The 22,183-nt window shown below is 46.8% G+C and overlaps 1 protein-coding gene across 1 annotated transcript in view; it reads left to right on the top strand.

Annotated features, from left to right (window-relative positions):
* Positions 1 to 21,325, top strand: part of NEURL1 (neuralized E3 ubiquitin protein ligase 1) — a 274,358-nt gene extending 253,033 nt beyond the window's left edge. Inside the window, exons 5-6 of the mRNA XM_077822690.1 lie at positions 19,256 to 19,402; positions 21,084 to 21,325. Of these exons, the coding sequence (XP_077678816.1) occupies positions 19,256 to 19,402; positions 21,084 to 21,325 (389 nt within the window). The remainder of the gene's footprint in view (positions 1 to 19,255; positions 19,403 to 21,083) is intronic.
* Positions 21,326 to 22,183: the final 858 nt, after the last annotated feature.

The raw sequence follows: 22,183 nt of genomic DNA, 5'->3' as shown, positions 1-22,183 counted from the left end.
TAATTACTTAATTTGAAAATATGGCCCTAGGTTTTTTAAAGGCCCACTACAAAAATAATTTCTCCATTAAACAAAAAAAACAAATTCTTTTTGGAAAAGCTAGTGGCTAAACTCTCCTCTTAGGAAATGGGCATAACCCCCTTGCACGATGATTTGGGGTGAAGCTGCCCACCTGTCTGCAAGGCTTTCTTGCATGATATGGTTTGATTATAGTGACTTATTAGCAATGTAATAGGAGAAGAAAGTGATCTGTTTAAGACTTATGAACCCTAGGCATAAGTTTTTATTACTAACATCCTGCTGCAATTAAAATACTCAAGCATAACAAATGTGACACTATCATTTATTGCTTTAACCACTATTCATCTTCTAATAGCCACTGGGATCCAATTTGGTTACCATTCCTGTGCTGTTCAGAGACCCTGGCTGGGTTTTTTTTTCCATCTAGCACATCATTCTGATAATGGTAGATCAAGCCAAAGAGACCTGGGTGGGGAATAAAGAGGATTAAATGATACTATACTTGAGAAGGAAGGTCCCATCTGGCCTGGTACGCACAGGAAAGAATAGAACCATCAGGCTGCCACCATGCCACAGTTTGCTTTGATACCAGATCACCCGTTCTGCCAGCTGTATCATGAGCACACACGGGAACTGTCTCCTGAATTCGGTTGTAAGAGGACAAGCTAGAATTTTTGTAAAGTGGAGTGTAAGTGAGGGGAGTTGTTGGCGTTAATCTAATGTCCCCAAAGGAAGGATAAGGATCCCTCTGCTGGTACATCTATTGTAATGCTGGCTAGACAGTAACTAACATCATCCAGTACAATGTTAGGACATTTGCACTACCTACGTTATAAGACACATGTCTAAACCATAAATGTAACTTTGCAGCCTTAGGTTGGATTGTTATAAAATGTCAGGCTTTTTAACACAGTTGGGCTGTTTATACAGAGCAGTTGTCAGACTCTCACCAATACTAGCCGCTTCATGATACTCTAGTCACAGGATCGGTCATGCGGATCGATCATTTCCAGGCCTTGGGATGAATTAGATGACCTAATAGAGTATTCCTATCTCTAGCTCAAGGGTTCTCAAACTGGGGGTCGGGACCCCTCTGGGGGTTGTGAGGTTATTACGGGGGGGAGGAGGGGAGGTTGCGAGCTGTCAGCTTCCACCCCAAACCACGCTTTGCCTCCAGCATTTATAATAGCATTCAATATATTTTAAACTGTTTTTAATTTATAAGGGGGGGTCGCACTCAGAGGCTTGCTACGTGAAAGGGGTCACCAGTACAAAAGTTTGAGAACCACTGCTCTAGGTTCTATGATGCCATAGTGAATCTGAAGCATAAGAAATGTCATTTATATCCATCTTCTCTGGCAGTGAATGGGAAACATGTAAAAGCTCTATTACAACAACAAGAAATGAAGATACAAACAGTGCAAAAGGCACCATTATGGTTGCTTATTCTAGCGCAGCAATTATAAAGCAGATTTAAATCTCTTCCTAGGGGTATCACTCAAGCCCTTATTAAAATAAGTAAAGCCACCACTCTGAATTAAAGGAACAAAGAGCTGTGCCATTAGCTCCAAAAGCCAGGAATTTAAAGTCAAGGTGTTGTGTTCTCTCCAGCCTTTCTGCTTTTTCTGCAAGACAGATAAAATTATTCCTGGCCACTGGCAATGCCACTGCACAATTAGAAGAATTAAGAAAGGTGAATTAGAGGACTGGATGGCTCAGGAGACTGATTATTGGATACTGACTTTTCCACCTCTAGCTCAGCCATTTGGCTATGTCCAAGGATGATAAAAAATGAAAGTCATTGCCATCTGATGACTGTCTGGTGGCCTATAGTAGCTGCCATTACAGAGTCAACATTTACCAACAGTAGCTGCCCCACCAGTTTCAGAGATACCAGAGTTATTTCCTGGGCTAAGGATCGAGAAGTACTGTAGTATCATAGAAACAATTCCACATGGGTAAACCTTTGCACCTGCACAGAGCTCATTATAAGATCAAGGCCTGAGATAGGACATTGCAGGGGCTGGTGCAATAAACAGGGGTGTGGTCTTCAGTCTTTATCAATCCAGTATAATTCACTAGAACTAATTTCATCCTAGGAGAAGTAATAAAACAGAAAATTAAGATTAATTAATCTTTCAAGCAAGCAGAAAATAAATAAAACCCCAAGCACCATCGCAGTTGGGTGAGAGGCTGCAGGGATGTGCCGTGAAAGATATAAGGAGCTCAGAGTTCAAAGCAAAGGTGTAGAAGGCCACTGGATCACAATGTATAAGTACCTACATGGGGAAGTGATATCTGACAGTACAGGGTCTCTAAAGTAGCAGACAAAGTCATCAGATAACCCAGTGGCTGGAAACTGAGGCTAGACAAATTCAGACTGGAAATAAGGGTAATTACATTGAGGGTAATTAGCCATTGGAGCAGATTATCAGGGGATGTGGTGGATTCGTCCTCAAAAATTTGCTCTAGTTCAACCACAAATTACTGGTCTCGATGCATGAATTTCTGGATGAAATTCTCTGGATTATGTTGTGCAGGCGGCTAAACTAGACTATCACAATAGTCCTTTGTGACCTTAAATTCTGTGACTCTACCATGTGTAAGGGAAGCATTCACAAAACAGAGGACTAGAATGTTGCTGATCTCTAGGAGACTGAGTAACCAAGTACAAATGAAACACAGGCTTTGCATACCATATATGGAACCTAATGTTGTATGTTCCCCTTTCTACCCTCATCCCAACCCAGGAAAGATTCATAACAGAGAAAGGACACTGTGCTTCAATTGTGAGAGAACATTAAAAGAGGAAGAAGCAGCCCATGGTGCAACCAAAACAATCTGGAACTTCATTGTTTCAGGTTTCATGTTCTTGTAAAGTGGACATGACCAGCGTATTACAACAGTGATTTACTGCTCCCAGATTTTGCTTGTAAGTGTCTTGGATCAGGCAACGGTTTATCGAGATCCCTGAAAGACTGAAGTGAACCGGACTGAATATATTGGGCTGCTTTTTACATTGTAATTAATTTTAGGAAGTAAAACTGATTGACCTCAGAAGGTTTTGGAAATTATGACTCATGTCTGGAGGAGCATAAGGTGCAGTAAGTCTCTATAGAAACTCATTGGGAAGCCAAGTTGTGGTATGTTTTTTTTGTTTTTTTTTAACTTTGCCATATCTCAGAATGAATCGCTTCCATGCAACAAATTGTTTCTGAGCTTCCCTGGAGAAGTAAACTTTGCATAGAGATCAAAATGTCCTTGAGGGTAATTTAAAAAACAAATAAGCAGGCACTTGGGTAATATATGGGTAAAAGAGGCAGTGTGAGCCACTGGATGACAGTGATAATAGCATACTGAGCCATTAGTGGCTAAGGATTGTTATCATCTGATGGATGCTCAGTGGGAAGGGAGAGTTGGGATTCAGGCTGGTTATTAGTTGGCTGGTTGTATTCCATCACACAAACATTATCATAACTGGCACTAACTGGGATCTTTATCGGCAGTGTCAGAAGAGAAGCCAAAGACTGAATAAGTTATGGCATGGGGTCCCAACGTTTTTCTGCATGTGGTCCACATCTTAAAAGAGAGATTGTTCCATGCAGCCACCTCCCCTCCCCTGTGCCATGGAGTAAGATCCCGCAGGCAGCCATAGCAGTTGCTTACACATGGAAATTGCCTTGTCTCGGTTTGTAAAGCTACCCGCACTGTCCCGTTTTGCTTTTCGTTTAGTTTTCTATCACTTTGGTTCTGTTTCAGCTGGAAACAAGGTGGACAAGCCAGCACCATGTGACTGAGCAGCTTTCCATAGACCGTTAGTGGTCCATAAAGCACAGCGGGGTTTATGGAGACTGAACTCACTCCCTGGCTGAGACTCGTCCTTTCCTCACCAGGACCTCCATACCCACTGCCGTCTTGATGCATCTTCTGCATCAACCCCCCACCAAAGTTTCTGGCGGAGGGAGGTTGTCCCCTCCCTTTCCTGCGGTCTTTGGGGCAGCTGACTGACCTGATCCCCCTCTGACTCTGTAGGGGGCTGCGAAGCTGTATCCCCTACAATCCCACCATGGTTAGACAGTCTGTCCTTCCCACCTTCCTTAGGAAATGGTCTTTGTAACACTGCTGCTGATCCTGCTGCTGCCACTGCTCTTTCCCCATTTTGGACCCCAGAAACAACCCACAATGCAACACTTGTTCAAGGAAACATCCCCCAAAATATCCGCTAATATATGTGCAATCATGTTTAATTCACGTGCACTTACTGCAGCTTGTATGCAGATCAGTTGAGTCTAAACGATGATTTGTGTGTGCACTGATTGCCTATGCATCTCTGTGCTGCAGATAGTGTGTACAGTTGCTGGATAAATCGCACACATAGGTGGGGAACTAGGACTAGAATCCTGGTTCTTCAGCACCAGAAACATCAGTCTCTGACACTTGAGATAAAGGAGATCTGTGTAGTGGTAGGTCCTTATGATCTTCCGGAGCTAGCCACCAGAGGGCAACATGATCATAGATGCAGCCAGTACAATACCCTGGGCTCTGCCTTTTGGAATCTGAACCATGGGAGTCTTGTATAGCTCTGGCCATTTGGAAACTGCCAGTAATCAAAGGGTTAAAATAAATACACTACAAAATACCCTACTTCTAAATGCATAACATTATTGCACAAAAATGCATATAATGGGCCTCTTCCTTTAACAAGCATTCACTTAGGGAGTGCCCTAGTGTTTTATGGCCCATGTTTTTGATTTTGTCTATGGAAAATGGCCTCATTAAAGAGATACAGATTTAACAGCCCTGCATTCTATGACACTTAACTGCCTGAAGTTCTGGTGAACCGCAGGGCAAACAGCACTTTATTGCTTTAGCAGAATCCATTTGGAAGCATTTTCTGGGGTTTCTGGTGTATGTCTAAAATTTTTAAAATGTTCAACACGTCTTGGAAAGAAATTAATGTGTGTCAAATGCCCAGGTTGGATAAGCCCTTCCGTACGGCTGGGTTTTATTTTTCTCAGTGAATTAGGCAGGCATTACTAATGCTAATTTGTAAGAGATCCTCGAAAGTATTGCATCCTCAATTGCTTCAAGGTGCTTCTCTGCCATTACATATGGCCCCCTGTGTACCTTCCATTTTCCCTTCATTTAAAAGTGAAATTAGCATAATGAGAAGCTGTCCTAGCATGGATCATACAAAACTGGGTAGTCGGCTTTTTAGCAAATATGCATTGGAGCAGAACCTTAGAGCTACAGTGTGGGGCTTGCCTCATCATTATCTTTCTCTTGCATCAGTGCTGGTGACATGATAGGGAACACCATTTCTCTGTACATGTCCACAGCACCTTTCGTCAGAAGATCTGATGATTCTTCACAAACTCTAATTAACCCACCCAATACCCTTGGAGGTATAGTAGTGTTATCAATTCATGTCCTGTATAAAGAGGAGGGAGCTGAGCTATAGGAAGGCTTTAGACGTGGAAGGGATTTTGGAGTTAGCTTCTCTCTTTGCCTCTGCCTCCGACTGCCTGTGTGATCTGAGATAACTCACTTCACTGCTCTGTGCCTCAGTTACTCCATTTACTTAAAAAAAGCTTGTGGGCATAATGAGAGGCCTCTGTCTGAGATCCTCAGATGACCCCTGAAGAGTATTACTGAGTTGCCATATCAGTGGAAAGAACAGAGGGGGCCTACTTCTGAGATCCCCCCAGCTCTAACTGCAGACACGTTCCTGTCCCACACGGGTGACTCTTCAGCAAAGCTGCTGTTTGAGTTCGGATCTGCCTACAGCGCACGATGGCGCGATGGCTACTTTCCAGGAGCCAAATAGAATGAGTGCGTTTCCTGGCTTGCGGAATTTGGCTGTGTGGGTTAGGCACAGGACAGGGATCTGGCACTGCCTGCTGTAGCAAGTTACATGAAGTTTTGGAGCTGGGATTCCACTCGGTCATGCTCCCCTTCTTTCACAGCCAGATCCTGTGTGTTGCTGACCTTTCTGCAGCTATCACTGAAGCCGGTGGGAATGATAGGCACTCAGCACCTCTCAGGATGAGAGTTTAGATGAGTGCTGTTTGGAGCATATCTACTTCCCATAGATTATGACTGAGTAAAACAAACAGAACTTCTTCGAGTGACAGCTGTGGGACTCAGCCTGCACAGAAACCATATAGTGCTGTAAAGGCTTCCCCTTTGCACTCATTCCTCCGTGACAATGGAAATTAAGTCTTTATCACCATCAGGATAATAAAATATCCCTAGATTCAATGAGCTGTTCATAGTAAGTGATATATGGATCTCCCTTATCTCACCACGCCTTTGCCTGTCTGCATTGAATAAACTGCATATGGGATAATTTACCAGCCTTTTTGAATTATGGCTCATCTGTCATGAAAGATAAAGTCTGCATAAATCTTGGACTAACGCTGGCATGAGTTAGTTATTCTGGCTACTTGCGAGAGTGACAGAATAGACTAAACTCACTGATAACACCCAGTTTTTCTTTTCTCCCAATGAAATACACGCTAGAAGCTCAGAGGAGCAGTGAGGAAGAGGGGAAAGTTTTCAGTGTGATTAGATTGTTTCCCACCCCGCCCCCCAACTGCCACCTCATTACTGTCAGTCTCTGCTGGATGAGTGCTGAATTTTGAAGCATTGGACCTGATGACTGTTTTCCTTCTTGTTCAGAAAACAGCATCCACCTTCACAATACTGGCATGTCTGAGCCAAATGGCCTTTATATGACACTCCTATGGCTATGAGGATAGGGCTGGACTTTCTGCCACAGAAAGGTGGTGATTAATCTAAGATTAGTCTCGAGAGCTCTGAAGTTAATAGTCTTTGTCATAACAGAGCAAGACACGTGATTTTCAGGTTTTCTTTCAAGCAAGATGACCCCACAACCCCCAGCTCTTGGCAGCTTAGGTTTTTTTGGCTCTGAATTCTTCCATAGGAGGTGAACTTTCTGTTGTATTTCCCTTCCTAATCCAGTGTCCACCTGGTAGCGCTTTAAGCTATGGATATAATCTTCCTCCATGGGGGGGTGGAGTCACTGCAGGTCCATTATGACATGGCCCATAAATGATTAGCTCTGCTAAAGCCCCATGTCCACCTGTGCCATAGAAGTCATGGAAGACAGTGGAGATCGGTAAAGAGAGAGCTGAGCTGACCCCATGCACTGCTAGGGACCAAGGTGTTTTTTTATTTTGACAACTAATGAACTAACACGGACAGGAATGCGATCAAAGGGTCAAACAAAGGGAACCTGACGGGGACACTGAGCAGAGAACCCTGGGCAGGGCCCACTGCTCCTCGAAGGCGTTGCTAGGCAGCAGTTCTGCAGAAAAGGACCTAGGGCTTATAGTGGACGAGGAGCTGGATATGAGTCAACAGTGTGCCCTTGTTGCCAAGAAGGCTAACGGCATTTTGGGTTGTATAAGTAGGAGCATTGCCAGCAGATTGAGGGACGTGATCATTCCCCTCTATTCGGCATTGGGGAGGCCTCATCTGGAGTACTGTGTCCAGTTTTGGGCCCCACACCACAAGAAGGATGTGGAAAAATTGGAAAGAGTCCAGTGGATGGCAACAAAAATGATTAGGGGGCTGGAGCACATGACTTAGGAGGAGAGGCTGAGGGAACTGGGATTGTTTAGTCTGCAGAAGAGAAGAATGGGGGCGGATTTGACAGCTGTTTTCAGCTACCTGAAAGGGGCTTCCAAAGAGGATGGATCTAGACTGTTCTCAGTGGTAGCAGATGACAGAACAAGGAGTAATGGTCTCAAATTGCAGTGAGGGAGGTTTAGTTTGGATATTAGGAAAAACTTTTTCACTAGGAGGGTGGTGAAGCACTGGAATGCGTTACCTAGGGAGGTGGTGGAATCTCCTTCCTTTGAGATTTTTAAGGTCAGGCTTGACAAAGCCCTGGCTGGGATGATTTAATTGGGGATTGGTCCTGCTTTGAGCAGGGGGTTGGACTAGATGACCTCCTGAAGTCCCTTCCAACCCTGATATTCTATGATTCTATGACCCCCAGAAATGTTACAGATTTTTATTGTTCTTTTGGCGGGGGAGCCTTGCCCTTGCTTTTGCCATCAATACCTCCCTTTCTCTCTCCCTGTGTGCCTGTGTTCTGGGTCCCCTGCCTGCAATTAGCTCCTGAGGGGTTCTCATCTTAGCCTGGAGATGACTAGCACTCTGATCCTTCGCAGCCACTCTGTGGCTGCCCATTGTACAGGCCCCTGGTCCTCCCAAGTCTATTTCAGGGCTTCGTCTAAGGGTGTGATGCCTGGTAGCAGCTGGGCTTTACCATTCAGAACAAGAGAGACCCCAAGGCCTCCAATGGGACTACTTGCAGTACGTATGATTAAGCATGTGCATAGGTCTGTGGGGCTTAGCATTTATCTTCATAAATGGCATAACCCTTGAATGGTGCAGACACCCACGTATGCTAGGATAAACCCTTCCTAGGAACAGATTTTTCCAGAGCTCACCTGCAACTGGGGCCACATTTGTAAAAGAACTCAGCTCCTATTTAGGCACCAAAACAAATGGCCACGTTTTCAAAAGAGCTGTGTGTGTTTGTGTTTTAGGGGAGCTGCTGAGCTCTTTTTAGAAAATTCTGGCTCCTAACAAGTAAAGGTGAAGGGTGGGATTTCTAAAGTTATCTAAGCTAGTTAGGTGCTCAACTTCCATTGGACTATGATGGATGTTAGGCACCAAACTCTCTTATGCACCTTTGAAAATCCTAGTTTAAAACTGTAGCCAAGCATCAGTTACGATAACCAGCCTTTATTGGATGGGCTCCTTACCCAGCCAAAGTGTTAGGCATGCGGGGAAAGGTCAGTCAGAATGCCAACGACATGCATAGTGGAGACATAGCAATAGGTCGTATAAGGTTGTGGTTCCCTCAAGAGCTTCTGCCTCCACCACAGATGATGAGAAAGTGGCACCCAGGTTGGAATGTTCTTTACTACATTGTTTGAAGTTCTAAACTTAGCAGGCCAGGCCAGTCCCTGGTAGTATGAGCCCATTAAAAAAACATAAATAATGACAGCATAAGGCTGAATTGAGATGATGGTTTGCTGACAATATTCAGTGAAAGAAGACCTAAGTTAGAGTTTGCAGAATGGGAATGTCCCTGATAAATACTCCCCTACAGCTTGTACCGTTTGGGTGTATGTTATATTTATGATGCTTGACTGACAGTCATAAAAGCATTGGCATGTAATGCAAACAACTGAAACTGAATCAACCACCTGAGCTAGTGTTTGCCAGGGGTGTTGTGTGCTGCCACAAAGCATTTACAGCGTTAGATGCTGCCACAAAGCACGGATGTTCCCATGTTCGCTACTGTTGTTCTTTCAGCAAAGCGTGGAGTTTGTTCCTATTTAAAAGGGAAAGCACCAGCCTACGACATAAATGTCTCTTTCCAACTTATTTTCACTTCAAAGCAGTGTTAGTTCTAAGCATGTGGAATCCACTTCTGTAAGGCTTCCAGAAGTGGACCCCACTGACTTGGAGGGAGTCTTGTGCATTCAAGGCTTATAGATTAGACCTTGAATGTATACAAGGGTGTATAATGCTGTATCTAGTGATCAGGGAAAGGAGATAGTGAGTCATTAATGATTTACATCCCTTTCCCTATACAAGTGCTGAGTAATCTTCCCTCACTGTCCATGGATCAGCGTTCACATTGCACTCCCCATCAGTACCTGGCCCAAACCGAGGAAGCTAATGATCCAACTAGTGGATCAAATTCAGTGATGAATCCTGGTCCCGTGCAGCCTGAGGCACATTGCGCATACGCTAAGACCATCCATCCTCCTACACAGCGGTAGCATGTTAGGCATCACGGGCCTGGTCCCAATCCCATGAAGTGACTGGGCATCTGTCCATTGACTCTGAAGGGCTTTTGATCAAGCCACCCTAGAGCTCACTCCGTTGCCATTATTCTGGCCTCTGAGCTGGGAAATGGCCATGGTCCTCTGTGTCAGCCATTCCAGGGTTAGGTACCATGGTGAGAAGTGCATTATAAATGTCCTAGATTCATGGCAGTTAGCCCCCTGGCCTAATCCACAAACATCCCACAGCATCTCTACTCACATCTGATTAAGCACCTACTGAGCAGCTTTGAAAGAAATGTTTGAATGGCATATCACCGTTGGTATCCAGCAGTTTTTTCTCAATCCTTCTCAGGGGCCTGTTCAGCGATAAGCACAATAGCAAATATCAGTGGTGGCCCATTTTTGAGTTAACTGTGAAAAGTAAGCATAGAAATCATCTTTATTTTTTTACAATGGGGAAAGTGTATTTTTTCCCCGCAATCTCACAAGGGATCTCCCTTAAACTTTCAAAATGGCTCCATTCTTCAGCTGAGATCCAGTCCAGCAAATTTCAGCCCGAAAGGAGGATCTTTTGGCAAGGTGCCAATGGACGGAGGGGAGTTTTAAATGAATCACTTTTGCAATCTTGCCTTGAGCATTCATTATGATTTAATTACTTGGCCTATGCCATTGCTAGGGCATCTGAGTGATTCACATCGCAAAAACCAGTGAATACAGGAATTCGATGTGTTCACTTGTAAACAGGTTTTATTGTGTGTCTGTTTGAAATTGATCAGCTCTTAGGAGTTAAAAGGAAAATTACATGTGTTGTTTATAACCTACACTGAGAGGGAAAGATGATTTAACGCAAAAGACTAGGCTTCCCATGCAATAGTATTTATTTCCCACATTTCTAGGAATCCATCACCATAGCATCTGGGTTCTGTTTACACACTGTCTTGTCTTCGCTAAAGTGTTTCCCAATTTAGGAGCCGTCCTCTCCTCAAGGAGCTCAGAGCCCAGTAATAGCCAGTCAGGAGACCAGTTCCCCCCAGTAGTTCCACAGCCACAGTCAAAAGAGAGCCTGAGCAAAGAAAAGGCTGCTAAAACTGGGAAAAACCTAGGCTGTGACTGATCTCTGCTGAGAGTGAACCCAGCACTTGAGGTTTCCTTTAGTGAATGCCCGATCACTTGGATCAAAAGCCAAAGCATCCTTCTTGACCACAGCTGGTGCTTCTTGGTCAAGCTTAAGTATTCTCTGCAAAATGGGTTTAGTAATGCAGTTAACAGTTATACTCTCTTCCTTCTCAGGGATGCTGGGAGGATTCATTCATTTAACAGTTAACAGCTTTGTGATCCTCTGTTGGCGATATTGCAGAAATGCAGAGGATAGTTATTACTTGTTGTTCAATCAACACTGATACTCGTGGTTTGAAAATGGTGTCAATAAACCTACTGGTATATGGGCCTGAAGTCAATGGGCGTCTTTCCAGCGAGTTCTGTGTGTTTCGGATCAGGCCCTGTAAGCCAGAATGTTAGTCATCTCAGGAGGAGAAGAATGTTCCAATATTTAGAGTTGTTCATATTTTAAAGGACCAGATCCTGCCTTCAGATGTGCACAGTTGGTTCCGTAGAGTTCCGTGGGAGCCATGTTCAGACAAACGATGGCAGGGTTTGGCCTTGCGAGTAAATGTGCATTTAGAATTAGTCAGAGCTAGTTACTGTAATTCTATTGACAGGTTTCAGAGTAACAGCCGTGTTAGTCTGTATTCGCAAAAAGAAAAGGAGGACTTGTGGCACCTTAGAGACTAACCAATTTATTTGAGCATAAGCTTTCGTGAGCTACAGCTCACTTCATCAGATGCATACTGTGGAAAGTGTAGAAGATCTTTTTATACACACAAAGCATGAAAAAATACCTCCTCCCACCCCACTCTCCTGCTGGTAATAGCTTATCTAAAGTGATCACTCTCCTTACAATGTGTATGATAATCAAGTTGGGCCATTTCCAGCACAAATCCAGGTTTTCTCAACCCCCTCCCCCACACACAAACTCACTCTCCTGCTGGTAATAGCTTATCTAAAGTGACCACTCTCCTTACAATGTGTAGGACAATCAAGTTGGGCCATTTCCAGCACAAATCCAGGTTTTCTCACCCTCCGCCCCCCCCTCCCCACACACACACACAAACTCACTCTCCTGCTGGTAATAGCCCATCCAAAGTGACCACTCTCCTTACAATGTGCATGATAATCAAGGTGGGCCATTTCCACCATAATTCTACTATGTCCTGTAGCGAGTCTTATACCACACGTGACAGTGTAACATCTGAGCGCCTTCCAGCAGTGCATTAATCAACGTGACCGTCACGTGTGGCTTGTTCTCCCACCGGGCCAGAAACGTGTGCGATGGAGTGTCTTGTTTTGGTAGGGCTCTTTTAGTAAATGGGTTGCTATATATTTACATTGGAGAAGGCAAGGTCAAAGCAATGAGCCTTGCATTTGGAGCGGAAGGTGCTGACATGAGGTGTGTGTGGTGGGGGGGATGGCCCTTAGTTCCCCGGGTGTTCGTTGCTTTCTCTCCAGCAGAGACTAGCTTTAGTCTGATTGTAGAGAGTTCTAATGTGCCAGTGGATAATGGCTGTCGACTACGATCGTCTTCATTTCGTACATGGTCTGTAACATTAGAGGCTTCTGACCAGCACAGGAAAAGAGCATTCAGCTGCCTGTGTTTGTTTTCAGTTTAATGAGGTGAGCTGCCAGCTGTTGTTAGAAACAAAACCTGACCTGAGCCTGCTGAAGGGAATGTCATCCAGGTTGATTGGATGAGAAGCAAGGTTTTGTTTTGTAAACTTCTCTGGCTATTGAATGTTCCTCTTTGTTGTGTGTATAGTGACTGTGTTGTGAGCTATACCCCGCTGGACTTGTTTACAGTATATATTATCCATTAGCTCGGTTTATGGCTAGATCATCCATCAGACTGGAGAGGGTCCATTGCTGGTGTCTGTGAACATAGGATCTATGCAGCTCCTTCACACCCTCGAGTAGCCAGCCCTCCAGGCTCCAGTTCACCTCTCTGTAACTCCCATATAGTAACTGAGACCTTCTGTACTGCCTTACATCTGAGCATAGGCACCGACTCCATGGGTGCTCCGGGGCTGGAGCACCCACGGAGAAAAAATGGTGGGTGCTGAGCACCCATCATCAGCAGCCCCCCCATTGCTCCTTCACCCCCCCAGTGCCTCCTGCCCGCCAGCGGGCCCCACAGATCAGCACCTGCCCCCTTCCTCCCCACACCTCCTACCAGCTGTGAATAGAATAATCTGATCACCCCACCCCCAAGGCAAGGGTAACATAATGGATAAAATGCTGGCTATGCTAGAGGCAGCCTGATATTTCCAACAACTCCAGAGTATTCAGTTGGTGTCATGAATACACACAGCTGATCCACTCTTTCCAAGCCTGAGGAATAGGTTTTCTCGGGGGCTGAGAGGTACTGAGAACCTGCCACTCCCCCTGACTTAAATGGAAGACGTGGGTGCTGAGCATCTCTCAGCACCAGGCCTCAAAGCGCTGTCATTCTGGTATATTTCCCGAGGAGGGTGCAGGCAGAGTGGAGGGAGGCCATGACTTACACCAACATACCCATGTCACGTGCACTTCAGAACAAGGCTGATGCCGTAGGTCTCTGTGCAGACCTTGCAGCCTTGTCAGTTCTGTGAAGCAGCGCAGATAACACTGTGCAGACACCAACTGAGTTGGTTAGAAGGGCAGTTTCTGTTGTGGCTTTTATATGTGCCTCCTCCTATCAGATGGGAGGAGAGTCACCAAACTGTGCTGTCTGTGGCAGATGAAAACAGGGGCTGTAGGATAAAGGGAGGAAGGTTGGTTGCAGGGCTAAATGACAGGACTGGGAATCACAGCAGGTCTGCAGTCCTGGAGCTGCATTGTTCCCAGAAAGGGACCTTTTGGTTCCTTCAGCATTTATCATAATAGAGTCAGCTCCCTGATAGTCCTGCCTTGGCACATTGAAGAATCAACATGAAGGAGTGGAAATGTTCCAGAAAGGTAATGCAATGTGTGTGAAGCATCCCACGCACACCAGGGTTACAGAGAATGTTCCGGGAGAAGGCAGCAGTTATCAGTAGAAACACTTGGTCACATTCAGGCTGATACTGTCAATATTAGGCTACTGTATGCTCCCATGCCCTGCCTCAGCAGCAGCTATGTTACAGTGCTGGACAGAGGTCATGGTCTGGTGTTATCTGATACCATAAGGGGAAAACATCAGGGGCGTAAGGAACAAGTACCATGCTGGTTTTTTGTGCACTCTGAGAAGAGCAATGAACTGTGCCAGGTAATATTTCCAAGATCCGTTGGCTGCCTGTGTTAACCATCCCAATTAAAAAGAAAAACACAGAGATGTTCAGTTTTATACTCTACATGGCTGACCAATATGGTTTGGAGCAAGATGATTAAAATTCTATTACAGGCAGCATAGAACGCTTGATTTAACAGGACATGCCCACCCTTATTGCCAGGGATGACTTGACAGGCTCCGTCCTATCCAGCTCCCTGTGATAAAGTCCACTCAAGTCAGAAAGTCACTTATTGCCAAGGAAATGGAGACACTCACAGGCTATCAGCTGGCATTTTCAAAGGAGCCTAACAGAGTTAGGCACCCAAATCCCTTTGAATATCCGAGCCAGATCTGCCGACCTCACCATGCTCTGAGAATAATTTAAAGTTTCTCCAGAGTTTTGAAGATGTGATGTACACGATACGTGCTAAGTCACATCATTCATATAATAAAATACACAGGGATTGCTGAAACACAGCAACTTGTGGGGTGGAACAAAGCAGCTGTTTAACAGTGCACAGCAGTACAGCTTATAAACTTTACGACACAGGGTAGCTTGTTAGTATGTATTAAACACTCCTTTTTGGCAGTGTCAAATGCTGTGTTACTACGGGGGGGTGTGGGGGGGATGATGTGCAGAGGTTTCGCTTCAGTAACAGCTCCGAGTGAGGAGGTAGTTGTATAAAGGAGACACAGACTTTCAGTACTTGCGTTACTTAAAGCGTCATGCTGCTCTTACCGCCGGTCACCTCCAAGACTGCATCCAAACAGCATTGCTGAAATGCAGCCACCTCTGAGACTGGTGCCCAAGCCATCTGTTACCCAGCATGCTGCCAAGAGAGGGGAAGGCACAGCACAATCAAGGACGTTGCGGGAAAGGCCTCCTCTTATGAAAAGGGCCATGGCCATGAGATCTTCAGCATCCATGCAGAGGAGCAAGGACCTTGCTTTTTATGACCTGTTGGAAAGACTTGCTGTGCACAGTAAAGTGACTGGGAAAGGGGGCTGCACTATGGCGTCCTAGTGTATTTCAGGAGACATTCAGCTGCCCATGGAAGAGGAATTCCGGCACGCTCACTTCGGTTTAGAAGAAGGTGCCCGACTTTTCCAACGACAGCTTGGTGCTCCCGTGGTAGCTGCCCTCTGAGGAGCTCCATGCACTTTAACCACACTGATGAATTAAGTCATGCAACTCCCCTCTGTCATACCTCTGAGCTCCATTTCGCAAATCGCCTCTGGGCCTAAACCCCCTTAGATGGCTTGTCTCAGGTCTCACAGCAAGTCTGTGGCAGCGCAGGAACAGAACCCACAGTCCATGCTCTTCAGCGACCCAGTCCTGTGTCCTGGGTGCATTTCCTAGCTATGTAGGTCTGTTTACCAGAGGCATGTGCACGCTGTCAGAGCAGAAATGTAACAAGTAGGAAACGCGTTTAACAGAGTTAAAAGTGAGACAAGTAATGCCACACACAGTGAGCCAGGTGGGCCAGGCATTCATTTCACTTGCTCTTCAGTGGTGTCGACAGGGAAGCTGAGGCAGAACAGGCTAGTTTCTTTCTGTGCCTCCCATCCAATACCCTTCTCATGCAGTGCACCTTGGCTACATTAAATATTGGTCAGATACCTGGCTGATGGCCAACACTGGATTAAATTCCAATTGTCTACAGGAGGCTTTTGGGTGGCTCAACCTGCTGGACTCTAGGATTTGTTTCTAGCCTGGTTTGACTACCAAGTGCAGCTAGCCTCACCTGGAAAGAAGGAAATTGAAGCAAGATGCTCTCAGCAGGACTGTTTTCCTGGCCACCTGGTGCTTTTTCACTTGAAAGCAGCCGCCGACTCATTGAACTATGCTGTGGATCCCACTTTCTCATATATGGTAACGTGAAGGAAGCTAAGCATTCGTGGGTATTTAAATTCTGATTGGGCGCTATCCCTGTTGTCTCTTCCACGAGAGACTGAACACCTTGGAACTCCAGACAAACCAGTTGCTCCTTTGTGCCTGCTCTGATCCCCATTAGCCATCCTCCCTCAGCTATTGGTGGTATGGTTACCAAGCAGACCCCATCCACCTTCCCAGGGGAGGGGAAGGAGGGAGACCCATGTCACCGTCTGTGATTGTCTGTATTTGCCTCTGGGGAGACATTTCAGCTGATTATTATTATAGCAACAGGACAAGAAGCAGGCTGAGCCTGAGTGAGTTAGTAATGCTGTCTCTGGAGCTCCCCTGTAGAACTGGCTGGAAAATGAAAAGGAGTACTTGTGGCACCTTAGAGACTAACCAATTTATTTGAGCATAAGCTTTCGTGAGCTACAGCTCACTTCATCGGATGCATACTGTGGAAAGTGTAGAAGATCTTTTTATATACACACAAAGCATGAAAAAATACCTCGTCCCCCCCCACTCTCCTGCTGGTAATAGCTGATCTAAAGTGATCACTCTCCTTACAATGACAGGTTTCAGAGTAACAGCCGTGTTAGTCTGTATTCGCAAAAAGAAAAGGAGTACTTGTGGCACCTTAGAGACTAACGAATTTATTTGAGCATGAGCTTTCGTGAGCTACAGCTCACTTCATCAGATGCATACCGTGGAAACTGCAGCATGTGTATGATAATCAAGGTGGGCTATTTCCAGCACAAATCCAGGGTTTAACAGGAATGTCTGGGGGGGGGTAGAAAAAAACAAGGGGAAATAGATTACCTTGCATAATGACTTAGCCACTCCCAGTCTCTATTCAAGCCTAAGTTAATTGTATCCAATTTGCAAAAGAATTCCAATTCAACAGTTTCTCGCTGGAGTCTGGATTTGAAGTTTTTTTGTTTTAATATTGCGACGGTTAGGTCTGAGACCGAGTGACCAGAGAGATTCCGTCACCTTCAGCCCCCAACTAAAACCCCTCCAACGCATTATTAGGGATCTACAACCTATCCTGAAGGATGACCCAACACTCTCACAAATCTTGAGAGACAGGCCAGTCCTTGCCTACAGACAGCCCCCCAGCCTGAAGCAAATACTCACCAGCAACCACACAACAGAACCACTAACCCAGGAACCTATCCTTGCAACAAAGCCCGTTGCCAACTGTGCCCACATATCTATTCAGGGGACACCATCACAGGGTCTAATAACATCAACCACACTATCAGAGGCTCGTTCACCTGCACATCCACCAATGTGATATATGCCATCATGTGCCAGCAATGCCCCTCTGCCATGTACATTGGTCAAACTGGACAGTCTCTACGTAAAAGAATAAATGGACACAAATCAGATGTCAAGAATTATAACATTCATAAACCAGTCGGAGAACACTTCAATCTCTCTGGTCACTCGATCTCAGACCTGAAGGTCGCAATATTAAAACAAAAAAACTTCAAATCCAGACTCCAGCAAGAAACTGTTGAATTGGAATTCATTTGCAAATTGGATACAATTAACTTAGGTTACCTTGCATAATGACTTAGCCACTCCCAGTCTCTATTCAAGCCTATTTCCCCTTGAAGAAAAGGAGTACTTGTGGCACCTTAGAGACTAAGGTGCCACAAGTACTCCTTTTCTTTTTGCGAATACAGACTAACACGGCTGTTACTCTGAAACCTATTTCCCCTTGTTTTTTCCTACCCCGCCCCCCCCCCCCCCCCAGACGTTCCTGTTAAACCCTGGATTTGTGCTGAAAATGGCCCACCTTGATTATCATACACATTGTAAGGAGAGTGATCACTTTAGATAAGCTATTACCAGCAGGAGAGTGGGGTGGGAGGAGGTATTGTTTCATGGTCTCTGTGTATATAATGTCTTCTGCAGTTTCCACAGTATGCATCCGATGAAGTGAGCTGTAGCTCACGAAAGCTTATGCTCAAATAAATTGGTTAGTCTCTAAGGTGCCACAAGTACTCCTTTTCTTTTTGCAAATACAGACTAACACGGCTGTTACTCTGAAACCTGGCTGGAAAATGTGAGCCAAGTACCTTCTGCCTCCGGTGGCCTGGGAGCAGGCATGTACTAGCAGAGGATTCCACAAACAAGGCCCTGTGACAGGCGAGTCCCAAACACAAGAAGGGATCATGCTCAGGCCTGCCATGGAGTCAGCACCCAGTGTCTGGTTCTCTTTGCCCCAAGCAGGTTTCTGCTTTGGTTGCTTGGCAGGCTCCTATCGACATGGTTTCTTAGGGGTCAGCTGCCCAGGCAGGGCCAATTAATACAAATCTTTCCTGTCCTGTTTTCTCATTTCCCAGTTTGAGTGCCAGCGTTAATTTGCTGTCTGTTGCCTTTGAGCACCAGCTGGCCTGGTCACGTCCAGGCAGGGGGGTTACCTGAGAACAACAGAGGCTTCCAAACAGCTGCAAAGGAGTTCCCTTTTTTATAGACAGGAAAGGGCCACCAAGGGAGGTGATATGATTCAGTTCAGGCCACACAGCAAGTGGCGCAGGACCGGGATCAGAACTCACGCTTTTCTGCCTGCAGGCGACTGTTGATTGCCTTGGCATGAGCTCGGTGGTGCCAGGACTCTCTGTATTTTGCTCTGGGGTATACAGCACTCGTTATCAAGGGGATAGCTCCTTGGGTTCCATTCCAGCTGGCCAGCCATGTGCAGCCTCTCCCGCTGGCCACAGCCCCATCCCTGCATGTGACGCTGCTGGGGCATGGGAGGGTGAGACTGTGGGTGACGTATAATGAAAAGTAACATTTAAAACTGGAGAACTATTTACATTGGCTTAAAGGAATCCAGCTTATGTAGGGGGTGGAGGGTGTTCAAACCTCTTTTAGGCCAGCTGATGGGGGGGGGGGGCGGCGAGGCGCCATCTGGTGCCTGGTTTAGGATGGGTTTGTTAGGAATGGAAACTAAGGGTTAAGTTCTGGTCCCATTGAAGTCAATGGCAAAACTCCCATCGACTTCAGTAAGGCCAGGATTTCCCCCCCAGCTCTCATTGTGATGGGTCAGAATGAGCGATGCACGCCCAGCCCGAGGCAGGTATCGATGTGCGGGAGCAGGGCCTAATGTCTGGAATAATCACATGGGGACAAGCTTTTTTAAAAACCACATGTCTTTGTTGTATTGTCCAGGTTCCACCATACTGGCTGAGCGACTGGGCCCATCCACACCGAGCTCTCCCACTTCAGCCCCAAATTCCCCCACGGGTCTCTGCAGCGGGGTTTCTGATCCAATACTGAGTACGTGTGGCTCCGGTCTGCTCTGCAGCTCCATCAATGGTGAGTGTGCCTCGCACACGTTCGCGGGTCCCCTGCCATGCTCTGCGCTGCCGCCCTTCCAGGTCTCCGTTCAGTGCCCATTAGGGCTCTAAATGCATGGGGCGGCATACATCTACGCACCTGTCAGCTCCCGAAGTGAGTAAGGGAGAAGAGCCAGAGACCCATGAGGTCCCTAGGGGAATGTTTTTACGTGGAAGCCACCCAGATGCTTTGATACTGGACAGCCGTAATTTTGTAGGCTTTTTCATCATCAAAAATCTCCAAGGGGGACAACAAACTTTCTAGACTGTGTACACCCTCCTGTGAAATGCAGCTGCCTCTGGGGAGAATCCTGAAGGCTGTTTACATTGATATTCTCTACCAGAGCCAGTTCCCATAATCCCAGAGGCTGTCATAAGCTTCCATCCAGCCTCACAAGCTCTCAGGGAGAGAGGGAGGCAGGCAGAATTCCCATTGCACCAAGAGGTCGTGGCTGTTTGTATGAGGGTAGTGCCTGGTGTCACCCATGCACATCCCTGCCCAGAGAACCCACGGGCTGTGACTTGCCCAAGGCCACAGTCCCCTGCTCATGTCACCAAGCAATGCACCAATCTTCGAGCTGCTGCCACCATTGCTCTGCCCTCCCTTCCAACCGTTAAACAGTAGCCAACCCATTTGGCAGCTTCCAATTTGCCCTCTGTAGTGAATGTTTGTACAGTGCTTGGACACTGCAGAGCTCCCTCTGCGGGCCAGCTGGGCGTGCGATCGGACAGCCAGTTTTCCCATTGGCCCCCGGTGCAGTGAGCAGCTGTTTTGTTGCAGTGCATTGGCCACAAACTCTAGGCAAACGGCACAGCTGTACTACTAATCCCATGACAAAAGCAATGTTACCCACCCTCAGAATCCCTTGCATTTATAGAGCCCCTTCCTTGCCAAGAGCTCTGCCCCCTTTCCAGACATACATTGGGCCTCTCGCCACAGGTCAGGTGAGCTAGGTTCAGAGTTATGGTGCCCATTTGCCGGATGAGGAAGTGGGGAGTGACTTGCCCAAGGCCGTGCAGTGCATCAGTGGCAGAACCGAAAACAAAGCACCAGACGCCTGCCTCTCAGGCGTGTGTCCTTAACACATGACCACCCTCCATCCCTGCATGGACTTTCTGTGACCTGTTGTTAGAAGAAACAGATTTCTTAGGCTGTGTCTACACTACAGCACCTATGGTGGCATAGTCCCCTGGTGTAGACACAATGTATGCCAACAGAAGTGGTTTTCCGCCAGCATCGGAACACCACCTCCCCGCACAACGTTGGCTATGCTGCTCAAAGCCCCCTTCCATCAGCATTGCTGTATCTGCACTGCAGGTTTGTTGGCAGAACAGTGCCAAGCCGGGGTGTGGGATTTTTCATGTGCTAGAGCAGAGCCCTGAGGGATTCTCCCTTCCTCATTGGTGCAGCATTGTGCACAGAGTCAGGTGCATTATGGCCTTTTCTCACCTTCCACTGAGGCCTCAGCGATTGGACACAGTTAGCTGCAAAAGCTATTGAAGGAGACCTGTTAAATCACACATTCTACCCCCTGCCTGTGCAGGGTGCTCCCTGCAGTTCTAGGTGCAGCAGGAGTCTGCTCTGACCGAGTCACTCCTCTCTCCCTAACCCTGAAAAGCTCATGACTGAGTAAAGAGCGACCGTGTTCCTTGCATTTCAGGCACAGCTCCAAACTCCCCGGTCAGCATGCCGGAGTCACCCATCTCCCCATCTGGCTCAGGGGTCTGGGGGGACGAGTGCACCATCTGCTACGAGAACATGGTAGATACCGTCATTTACTCCTGCGGACACATGTGTCTCTGCTACCCGTGTGGGCTGAAACTCAAGAAGATGGCCAACGCCTGCTGCCCGATCTGCAGACGGGCCATCAAGGATATCATCAAAACATATCGCAGCACTTAGAACAGCAGTATGGATGGGGGGGGGGAAAGCTGTGGGCAGGGGGCAGACGTGAGAGGAGCGAGGGGTCTCTGTCTTCACTCATCATCTGTGAAATTCAACATCTGAACCACCCCAAGGAGGCTGGAGGTGGGGAGGGGAGGGTCCTGCTGGTGATGGCTCTTCCACTCCCCCTTGTCCCCCATGGGTTCTGAACTCCAGCACATCAGGGAAGGCAAGATGAACCTCTCTTTCTAATGGTTTTACATTTTAATCTCAAGAAAACAGCTGGAGCTGTTCTTCCTCTTCTACACCATGCCCAGGGATGTCCTTCTCCCCAGTGGACAGCAACTGTAGGCAGCTGGTGAATGGCAATAATCCAGAGAAGAAAGGAGGCCTTTTGGGGGCAACTGACCCCCCATCTCACAAAAGCCTCTTAAAAGGGCAGGGCTGCATGGGCCATTCAGAAGAGCTGGGTGTCCAGCAGGAGCTCTGGCACAAAGGGTGTGAAAGGACGAGTCTGGCAGGAGAGAAATTATAAATCCAAACCCTTTTGCTGGTGGCAAAAAAGCTCCCAGTAACCCTGCTCTCTCTTTGCTCTCCTGAGAGCAGTGGCCGGTGAATGGAAATCAACGTGTTGAGTGCTTCATGGGGGGAGAGTGGGCCTGTGGATTTTTGGTAATGGAGAAATGCATGGTGGGGTGGTGGTGGGGAACAGATGGGTATGCTGCATGTGGTTCCTGCGAAAGACTCTAGTGTTGGGCATGGCTCTGCGTGTTGCCTTCCAGCAAGATGACACCCTCAGGCTTACGTTTGCCCTTCAGCATCCTTTCCTCACCAGCCGGCTCCCTCCTGTCTGACTCATTGGGGCACTGCATGACT

The sequence above is a fragment of the Eretmochelys imbricata genome, chromosome 7, assembly GCF_965152235.1.
Source record: "Eretmochelys imbricata isolate rEreImb1 chromosome 7, rEreImb1.hap1, whole genome shotgun sequence".
NCBI classification, from domain to species: domain Eukaryota; kingdom Metazoa; phylum Chordata; order Testudines; family Cheloniidae; genus Eretmochelys; species Eretmochelys imbricata.
The sequence above is the reverse complement of the archived record's forward strand: the minus strand, read 5'-3'. Positions and strand labels throughout refer to the sequence as shown.